At 34.9% G+C, this 11,415-nt stretch overlaps 1 protein-coding gene across 1 annotated transcript in view; it reads right to left on the reverse strand.

Moving 5' to 3' along the window:
* Positions 1 to 9,937, reverse strand: part of MORC1 (MORC family CW-type zinc finger 1) — a 176,424-nt gene extending 166,487 nt beyond the window's left edge. Inside the window, exons 1-3 of the mRNA XM_049785605.1 lie at positions 9,873 to 9,937; positions 7,536 to 7,589; positions 2,602 to 2,636 (exon numbers count right to left, since the gene is read on the reverse strand). Coding sequence (XP_049641562.1) covers positions 2,602 to 2,636; positions 7,536 to 7,589; positions 9,873 to 9,937 — 154 coding nt within the window. The remainder of the gene's footprint in view (positions 1 to 2,601; positions 2,637 to 7,535; positions 7,590 to 9,872) is intronic.
* Positions 9,938 to 11,415: the final 1,478 nt, after the last annotated feature.

Here is an 11,415-nt window from a genome sequence, read left to right on the forward strand (position 1 = left end):
ATTTAGTTTTTTCAATTACATCTTAATATTTAAAATGATATGTCTCAAAATTCTCCAAATGCCTACTTTACATAAAAATTAATACACTATTTAGAATGTTCATCTATACTTCTCTAATAGTTAACTCTAGTCTGTCTAGCCCAGTCATTATTCCCTCAGTGTTATTTCTTCAAGTATCTACATAACTAATTCTCTCATATCCCTCAAATCTCTTATGGCATCTCACTAAATTAAGTAAATGTCCCTGGTAATGCCATAAAAAATATTATGGTTTTCGATATTTTCTATGTTCTCCTATCCAACTTAATTTTTTAGTACTTTACATTGTCAGATATATCATTAACTTATTCATTTATTTAAAGTCTATCTCCCTATTAAAATACATGTTCCTACATGCTCCTTAAACATGCAAGACATACAAGAATGTAAACTTCTATGTTTCAGGTGCACAATGTTCTGTACCACACCCATCACCAAAGTGCCTGTATCATTCATTGGAGCTTTTCAGATAAGCAACAACAACACCCTTGGGATCCTAGTTTTTTGCTAGATTCTAAGCATTCTCACCCAATGAACTGTCTATTCTTCTGCTTTCTTTATACTTTCTTTATGAGTGGGAGTTTATTTATTTTGTGATTTATTTAATTTACCATCACCCTTTGATTACATCCAAGTTGTAGCAAGAGTTCATCTTTTCTCATAGCTTAGTAGAAACCTACTGTATATAACTACCATATTCTTTATCCACTCATCATTCTTGGAAACTTAAGATGCTTTCAGATTCTGGCTATTGAAAATAGCACAATGGTAGGGTGTTTGCTTTGCATGCGGCTGCCCAGGATGAACCTGGGTTAGATCCCATATGTCCCCTGAGCCAGAAGTGATTTTTGAGCACATAACCAGTAGTAACCTCAAAAAGCAAAAAACAAACAAAAACCCCATGTTTAGCTTGAATTTCAATCAAAATTTTGTCCCTAGCACTCTCAGTAATTACTTAGCTCAATCATAATACATAATTGTTATATATAAATGAATTCATCCTTAAATTAGTCTACCTAAATTCTTTTCTCACATAATTATTAAGACAGTAATATTCTTTTTTTTTTTTTTTTTGGTTTTTGGGCCACACCCGGCGTTGCTCAGGGGTGATTCCTGGCTCTCTGCTCAGAAATAGCTCCTGGCAGGCACGGGGGACCATATGGGACACCGGGATTTGAACCAACCACCTTTGGTCCTGGATCGGCTGCTTGCAAGGCAAACGCCACTGTGCTATCTCTCCGGGCCCCAGTAATATTCTTTTATTCTAGCTATTGCCTGAAAAAAAATGACCTAAATATTTCATATTCTTGTTTTTTAAAATAAAACCTTTTTTTCTGTGTTTTCTCATATTTTTGAATTTCTTCAAAGCAAGAGATGATGTTTGCTCCTTTTTTCTTTTCTCTATTTAATGGATATGTAAGGGGATTCCACTTCTTCACAATTTTCTTTCTTTTTATATGAAAGCATCAACAGTAAAGTGTAAAGCCTTTACACTTTTCTACTGAGAAATAAATCATTCATTTGCCTGGTAATTTGGGGCTGCTCAGTTTGAATTGTGCATGTCTTTTAGAAGCAGACTTTCTGTAAACAGGCATAAAACTGCTCCCAGAGAAGCCAGTTCTGAGGGTAATATCTTGACTCCACTGAGTGGGTGAATGTTTGATTCTTAGATTTAATCATGTTCATTTACTGTATCACACTAAACTGATTCTCTAGCTAAAGATTTTATCAGTAATTAATGCCAACTCCTTTATTTTGGAAGATAGATAAAAAGAAAGTTAAGAGTGGCTTATTGGTTATTTAATTCTTCAAATACTCCTTTATGAATCATAATTATCCACCTAGCATGGGATCTTAAAGAAATTGAAAACAAAGTGAACTTAAATTTCTTTTAAAAGACAGATAGTGATTGACTTCTTGGACTATATCCTCTTATCTATGATCAATAGTTAGCATTTATGGGAGAGTTGATAGTGTGAGGGATAGGGGATCATTTTTTTATATCACCGGCATTTTTCTTTATCATTAGCTGAAGAACTGGATCATGGGACTCAACTTAATTTGTATCATACTTAATGAAATGAACTACTAGCTGCAATAAATTCTTGGTGACTAAAAATAAAGTTCATAAAAAGCATATTTGGTCCGTATTTTATAGCTTTCAAACATTCATATTGCACAGCCACTTAAGAATTTTAAACCTGTGGTACGTTGGGAGTGATGTATACATCATTAGGAACAACCATTAAGTTAATATGTTTTTAAAAGTAAAACTGTTTTCTCATCACAGACAAATTGACTACTCCAAATCACTCTGCTGCTTTCACAAAATCTTGGAAGATCTAATTTTGCAAATGGGACCTCCAACAAGTGAACAATTTCACCCTTGGAGTGTTCTTTGCTCAACCTGGCTCTCCATAGGGTTACTGTACTCACAAAGCACTTAGATTGCATTAAAAATCTATGAAAAGTGGCTTGATTTCATGAAGTAAAATAAAAAGCAAAAATAAACGACAGGCTTTTCCATTAAGAGGAAAAAACTAAGAAAGCAAACTTGCTCACCTGAGAACACATCAATTCTTGCAGCTCCTGCATCTCTAGAAACAATAAAAAAATTATTTGCTTCAGTATTAAATTGTATTTGAATAAATTACACTAATCCGAATAGTTTATGTAAGGTATATTGTCAGGTGGCAAACAACAGAGTGATTTATTTAAATTGCTTTCAACACAGTCACTAAGACAGTTGCAGTGCATTTATATATCAAAATCAGTGAGAACTTATAATTTGAGATTATTACGACTGAAACTCATATAATTACAAGAACAGATGTGACCCATAGGAGTTACACAAAAAGCTCATCAAAACATGTATGATTTTTTTTATGGTTTTTGGGCCACACCCGTTTGACACTCAGGGTTACTCCTGGCTATGCGCTCAGAAATCGCCCCTGGCTTGGGGGGACCATATGGGACGCCTGGGGATCGAACCGTGGTCCGTCCTATGCTAGCGCTTGCAAGGTAGACACCTTATCTCTAGTGCCACCTTCCCGGCCCCTCATGTATGAATTTTTATTAGTTGGACAATAAGCTAAATTTTATTAAAAGATTTTCATGACACATTTTAGTAAAAAAAAAAAACTCGGAAGTACCAATTTTTAGATAATATGTACTGAATTGTCACATTTTAAAGAACTTTTATGATATGACATACATATCTTTAAGGAAAGAAATAAAAATGTTATTTTTCCCAAGGTAGAAGCTTACAAATTGTAACATATAACAAGTTTCTCCTCTCAGTAATTTGTTGTTGTTTGTTCATTTCATTATTTGGGGGCCTCCATATAAATACACTGAGGGTCCAGAGACCACTCCTGGCAATACTTGGTAAACTGGGATCAAAGAATTCAAAGACGGGTGCTGTTAGGCCTGTGGTGCTTGGTACTACCTTTACAATGCTCAGGTACATGCAGCACTGGAACCACAAAGTGCTGGTTAAGAACCATCTATGTTGAGGATGGAACCATATTTTTGCTCATGCAAACATGTACTCCTGACCTATGTGCTATATCTCCCCAACCTTTCTCAGCAGTGTTTATTTACTTTCACTGGACTATACTTGTGTCTATTCATAGTACCTATACTGTCTTCACTCTACAGTGTCAAAACTGAACAGTTTCAACAGAGAAAACATGACCCTCAAAGATAAAACCACTCACTACTTGGTCCTTTACACATGATTTCCACTCTTGTGATGAGATTACTGGTGAGTTTTCTTTTTATCTCAATTGTCTATAACTCACAGATATGATTTTTATAAATACCTTCTAATGAATTTTTAAACTATACTTTTAAAATTATTTTCAAGGGAAAAAGTTACATAAAAAAGAGCAAGAAGAGTCAGATTCTAGCAAGAAGATCAAGAGATTCTAGTTTTAATCTGAAGAGTATGAAAAGGAGGAAAACTATAAGATTTAGTTTAGCTAATATGGAAAGAATGTTGAAGGAAGGTGAGATTCCAAAAAGAAGCTCAAAATAAAAGCATATAGTGGGAGTCTGTGTGAGAGATGAATCTCTCTAAACTTTTTCATCAGTTCTAACCTAAAACTATTTTTTATATATAAATCTAAGAGGCACACTAGACTGGCTAACCACCATCATTTCAAAGTTAGCCCCCTCTGTCTTTCTTCCCCACTGCCTCATTTAAGCTTTACCATATGAAATTCTAGTTATCACTGAAATTCTAGATAAGCTGTTAAATCTATGTATCAACAAGATACCAGAAGATATATTTTAATAAACAAATTATTTATTTGAATCACTGTGGAGCTAGAGTTTCAAATTTGTTCATAATTGAGTTCTGTCAAACAATGTCCAATACTCAACTCTTCACTAGTCCACACTTCCCACAACCAATGTCCCATTTTTCTCCTGCACTCACCCCTGCCATATCCCCTACCCTATTCCCTGTCTGCCTCTGTGACACACATTTTTCATCTCTCTCTGTCTCTATCTATATGTCACTCACATTTTTTATACTTTTAGGCACTGTGGTTTGCAATATTGTTATTGAAGGGGTATTAAGCATATCATTTTATTTCCTTTCAGGACTCAATTCTTGTGAATGACGTATTTGAGCCCTCTCTCCACTTTTAGAAAAATCCCATGACACAGATGTATCATTATTTCCATTATATAATTTTGCATTATACAAAGCAGCAATAAATAAGCTTCACTATATTGAAATCATTTTCGAAGAGTTTTATTCATACAGAAATTTTACTGAAATAAGGAACAGAACAATCATTCACTTTTACAGCAACTTAAGGCATTTCATAACAAGCTTGTATGTTAGACAAGGTAATTTCTTTCTAAATAGCTATTATATTAGGAAGATACCCCTAATCTTTTACCACCAGAATTTTCCCTCCTCACTCTACAGTTTTATTTCTCTATATTTATATTACAACAGAAAGTTTTAATTTTAATAAACTACAGGGACTTACCAAAATCTTGAATATAATAGGTTAAAATTGGGCTTCAGAGATAGCATGGTGGAGAGTGCTTGCCTTGTATGTGTCCAACCCGGTTCCATTTCTAGCATGTCCTATGTTCCCCTAAGCTTACCAGAAGTGATCCCTGAGTGCTGAGCCAGAGTAACCCCTGAACACTGCTGGATGTGTCCAACAAACCAAAAAAAATTTTTTATAACATGTCTTAGGTACACAGGGACACAATGAAAACACTACGACAATACAACTTTACATCTTGAGTAAATTGGTTAAATAGCTTCATGATGTCAGATACAAGCATCTCAGTAGTAGTAGCAAACTAAAGACAGTACAGAAACAGGGCTGAAGAAACAGGTTGAACCTCAGAGATAACCTGCTACTCTCTGACACCTGAATTTACAGAGGAATGTGGCCTTAGATTATTACTATTCTTAGGCTAGAGTAATAGCACAATCTAGCATAGCAGGTAGGGCATTGTCCTATGCACAACCAGATATGGTCTCAAAAAAAAAAAAAAAAAACATTAAACACAGGGGCCAGAGCGATTGCACAGTGGTAGGGCATTTGTCTTGCACGTGGCTGACCCAGGACGAACCTCAGTTTGATCCCCTGGCATCCCATATGATCCCTGAAACCAGGAGCGATTTCTGAGTGCATAGCCAGGAGTAGCTCCTGAGTGTCACCAGGTGTGGCCCAAAAACAAAACAAACAAATAAACCAAAACAATAAAGCAAAAATTTACATCTGATCATTTTTTTTTAAAAAAATCAGTAGATGCAGATTCTTTTAAATTTGGTACTGCTTTTTTTTTAAACTTGAGAACCATTTCCTTTTTTCTTATGAACACACTGTAAACTTTCACTACAACTCAAATATTAGCCAGACTGGACTTGCTTAGGGGCTGTCAGATTATAAATGCTGCTCTAAGAAGTCTTTATTGATCACATTTCTTATAGTCCTGAATCTAAAATCTATCTTTCCCATTCACCTCTGCTATTTAAAATGCTCCCATTATTTGATTTCCTCTACATTAGTATCTATCTGCATCTATTCTCCTTTGTATAATAAGATAACTTTGGAGAAGAAAAGACAGTAGGCAAAACAGACATGCTTTCTTTCAGAGTAACAAAAGCCAAGTTGCTGAAAATAGATGTACAAAAGGAGCCATGAATCACTTTCTTGGCCCCATCTCTGTTAGTTCCTTTTAAGTCGAGTTTGTACCTCTCCTGACCAACCAGCTTTATTCTTTTGAATCTCTTTATTTCTTTGATAGCTGTGATGCTTTTAGTTCTTCATTGAAGAAGTATTATAGAAGAAACAAGTGACTTTTTATATAATATTGAGCATTACTATGCAAGAAGTTCTTAGTGGCTTGGTAAGTGATCATAAATTATCATTCCATTATAAAATGGGACAAAGGCAAAAAACTGAATCATAGTTATCAGCCACAATAGGGAACCTGGATTCCCTGAGATTTCTGACCTAGAAACCACTGTGTTTTCCACACAAATATTTCTCTGCTGAATTTGATTTCTGCATAGAAAGTTGATAAAGTCCTCTGTTATAGGGACATATAAATACAAAAAGAAATTAACCTCTATCTCAAGTGAGCTTTAAAAAAAATGTACACTCAAGTGTAAGTGGAATTTATTAAATTGCTAAAAATTTTCCTTAAACATTAGTAACAATGAAAGAGACAATGGGCTATGTTAATGTCCTTCTATAGCCAGACAGCTCAAATTTAAATTATAGATGTCAAATATTAACTGAGTATAACTGAAGAAATCTCTCTATAAATTAATTTCCGCATCTGTAGAACTACATTATAATCTGATGCAATTATATATAATAAATTACATATTAGATATATAAATTATATATAATTATATCATATTATAGCAAAATTTCATATATAATATATATAGTTATTTTATATGTTACATATAATCTACTTGAAATTATGATTTCAATGCATTGTTGTAAAGATTAAGTAATAACTATATATTCACATGTAAGCCTATTATTCATATACATGGTTATTCAAACAAAGATATCACTTTTAAAAAAGATATAATTTGTACTTCAGTTTGATCATAAATACAATATGAAGATGAATAATTCCTTCTAACTTTTTTTGTCTTCTCTTGATTTTCTAGAACACCAAGCCACAAAACATTCCAGGTAAGGGGTAAATTTGGCACTATATTTTTATTTTTTTTTTATTTTTTTTTTTTTTTGGTTTTTGGGCCACACCCGTTTGACGCTCAGGGGTTACTCCTGGCTATGTGCTCAGAAATCGCCCCTGGCTTGGGGGGACCATATGGGACGCCGGGGGATCGAACCGCGGTCCGTTCCTTGGTAGCGCTTACAAGGCAGACACCTTATCTCTAGCGCCACCTTCCCGGCCCCGGCACTATATTTTTAATTTTAAATGTAGCTAGATTTTAGTTAGACCCATAATCTTTCTTCACAGATAAGCCTTACCTTGCATTGTCCAGCAACTCAGCTAGTGCTCCAAAAAGGAAACTGTGAGTAGTGCTAATAAAGAAAGAAAAAAGGAAAGCTGGATGAATTCTGTAAAAGTATAACAGGTTGTAAATACTTGTAAACAAACGTTCCCCAGTTGTAGACATAAAATCAATTAAAAGATTATTCTAGAAAAAGCTTTCTCAGCATAGTCAAGAATCTGAATATTCGAAGTTAGGCTCATTTTATTACAAAACTAAGATCAACGTGGTCGAAAATAGCCTGTAAATGATAAGAGTTTTTTTTTTTTTAAAGAACTTTCTACATGTAGAGAAAATGTAAATGTTTTTAAAATTTCTTTATAAGCATTCAGCACATGGCAGAATTTTTATTAATTGTTAAGGTCAAATTGCTTCTGAAAATTTTATGAGAATCTGGCCCAGGGGTGCCTGGGATGTAGCTCAATAGTAAGGCATATGTTTTGTATATGTGATGCCTTTGGATTCTATCTTCAGTCTGCCGTAAAATAAAACATCCCTTGCTCCCACAAAAGGCTGTAAAATCTATAGGATTTAGTAGAGTTCCCTATTTGTACCTCAGATCTGCAGAATGATTTCACCTCTGAAATCTATTACCTAAACAACTTTGTGGATTCCCTACAGTCACTCTGTTCTATAACCTCGTGCTGGGTAAGAGAACATACTAAAACATATCACTCATTCTAACACCAAACTGTGGGTGCCATTAGTATGCCTTCATGGTGCCATGCTTGCTTTTCATTTCCTGATATGAATATTTCAATAAGCAATCTTTATAGCATTAAGAGAAGATTCAGTATGTGATTTTTTTTTAGACTTAGTAAACAGGTAACAGAAGCAACAGAGACCTACTTATACAAAGAAAGAACAAACAAATCTGCTCATTCATACATAAAGATAGATCATCTCTCTAATGACCCAGAGGCTGAAGAGGCTTTAGGGCATAAGACAGCTTGATCATTTAAACTGTATCTTTTAAAATACATTTTAAATTCTTTTACTACATTATTCATAGTAGATTATGAATGTTTACAAATGGTATAAAATTATTAGATTATTTTTAAAAATGTACTTAAAAATCTCTTTGGGATTTTAAAAGTCAAATACTTTAATGAGGAGGTAGACCCAAGCTAGTTTCAAATCTCTAAATTTTAAAAGCAGTACCAAATTTTTTTTTAATCAAAAAGTCATCTCAATCAAAATTATCTTGTACATTTAAATCAAAAGTAGGATGGCCAGAAAGATAGTACAGGGTAAGGTGTTGTTTTCCTTGCATGTGGCCAACCCCAGATCAATCACCAGCAACATATATGATTGTCTCAACACCACCAAGACTGACTTAAAGCACAGAGCCAGTAAAATCCCTATAAAAACCCTCCGAGACCTGCCTCTTTAATCTGTCTTGGAAGCCACACCAAGTGAGAAGACAGGAATGAACTGGACCAAGAAGCAAGAGTGCCTTAGAAATAGACTAGACCGTGAGTTTCTGATCTTAGGGTGGGCAGAGCCATAGCACAGCAGGTAAAATGTTTGCATCGCAGTCAACCTGGGTTCGATTCCCTGCACCCCATATATATGATCCTCAGAGAATCGCCAGGAGAGATCCCTGGAGCTCTCAGGAGAGTGCAGTCAAGAGTTACCTTGAGCGTCATGGGTGTGACCCCCAAACAAAACAAAAACAAATGAGAGAGAGAGATAGATTGCATTCTGGAACGACTTATTATTAAAGTCAATAAATACAGCTCAAATGTTGATAAATTGTAGATCCCAAACTAATAAAGTTTAAGTATTCTAGAAAATTCTACATTGAGAGAGAGAGAGAGAGAGAGAGAGAGAGAGAGAGAGGTTCTTTCTGGAAATACTTATCATTTGAATATTTATATATATATATATATATATATATATATAACTCAAATATTTCAATAAATCACAGATCCCAAACTAATAAAGTTTGAGTATTCTAGAAAATTCTGCAATATGAGAGAGAATGAGAGAGAGAGAGAGAGAGAGAGAGAGATTGCCATCTGGTACAACTTATTATTAGAGTCAAGAAATACAACTCAAATATTTCAATAAATCAAACTGATAAAGTTAAGTGTTCTAGAAAAAATTCTACATTATGAGGGAGGAGAGAGAGAGAGAGAGAGAGAGAGAGAGAGATTGCCATCTGAAACGACTCATTATTACAGTCAATAAATACCACTCAAATATTTCAATAAATCCCAGATCCCAAACTGATAAAAGTTTAAGTGTTCTAGAAAATTCTACATGATGCCATCCTTTGCTATCTCTCTCTATATATATAGAAAACACTCACGAGTTGGCATGGATGAAATCCAGGTGCAGCTGGGCCCTCTGCAGAGACGCATACTTGTCACCCATGTCCTCCTGTCTGTCCTCCAATGGACCCCGGAGACACTCTGGAACACCTGGCAGCAGCTGGTTACGCCCACAATGACGCCCACACTCCAACTCCCACCCACGCCCCTTCTCAGGGAGTGTGAGTCCACCCTACTCAGTTCCCACCCCCGCACCCCACCCTTACCTCCCCACCCCCAGCACCAGTTTTCAAGTCCTTTTTTCTGATCCTGAAGCCACTGGCTTAAAACTCTGCCCCCCCCCCACACACACACACACACACTCCTCTTCCCACATTTGAGCAATTCATGTTCTCAACAGGTCTTTCCATCACTCCCCATCTGGAAAACAAAATCTAAAGAGGAAGTTGGCATTTGATCAGACATGCGCATGCGCCCCCCCATCCCTGATCCCCCACACCCCAATTCCTCCACTCCCACCTAATGAGAATCTGAGCTTGTAAATCAAGAGTGTAGGGAATATGACATTTTTTCTCATTATCATATATTTAAGCAATAAAATAAAAAATAAAATTATATAAAAAAACAGAAGTAAACAGTAATGGCTAATGAATATAGGATTTTTCTTTGGAATCTGAAATGAAGAGGATAGTAATTACATTACTCTATGACTCTACTAAAAAGCACTGGGCTATATAACTTAAAATTGGTGGATTATATAAGTTTTAAAACAAATTATGCTAAAGTTAATTGTATCACAATAAAGTTATTAATAAATAAAAAAATTAAAATTAAAATAAAAAGAGTGTAGGGAAGCTAATGAATAGTTTCATTTTGGTTTTGCCTTTTTTTTTTTAACTCAGCACCAAAGGTACAAAGGTGTGTTGTAATTTAACACCAGGATTTACCTTGTGCCTCTTAAGTTAGCCGTCTAAAAGCAACCAAAATAGAATTTGCTATTTTCTATTTTGTGGACACTTAAAATCCATAAGAATCATTTCCACCAATCAACTGCTACGCAACTATTTGATGTCAAAGCCTGGCACAAAAAGCAGATATATTATATCTTCCAAAAAGACTAAAGAATGTTGGTGTAGAGTGGATTGAAGATGAATAATATAAGAAAGAATTGAATAGGACCACTGCCCAGATGTGTCTATCACATAGCACTGAATACTGAAGAACCCAGACTCAAGGGAAACAGAATTCCTCTAAAATATTGTATGAAAAGATCTTGATTGAGATGAAAACGGGTTTATCTGGTAAACTTTTAAAGTTTCAAACTATAATTAGGACTGTATAAGTCACAAATAAAGACAGAACTCAACAAGTCGTCTAACAATGCAGTTCTAAAATCAGAAATAAACATCTACTGGATAAAGAACTTAAACTAGATGTGCTTATGATTTCTGGCCATATCTTAAAGGCCTAGAAGCCTTGAGAAAGAAAGAAAAGAGTCAATTTTGGGAAAGCCATTCTGCTCTTGAAGAAAGTTTTTCAGCTGCTACATTTAAAATAATCAAGAAAGAAAAAGAGAATATG

Source organism: Suncus etruscus, chromosome 13, assembly GCF_024139225.1.
Source record: "Suncus etruscus isolate mSunEtr1 chromosome 13, mSunEtr1.pri.cur, whole genome shotgun sequence".
Classification (NCBI taxonomy): domain Eukaryota; kingdom Metazoa; phylum Chordata; class Mammalia; order Eulipotyphla; family Soricidae; genus Suncus; species Suncus etruscus.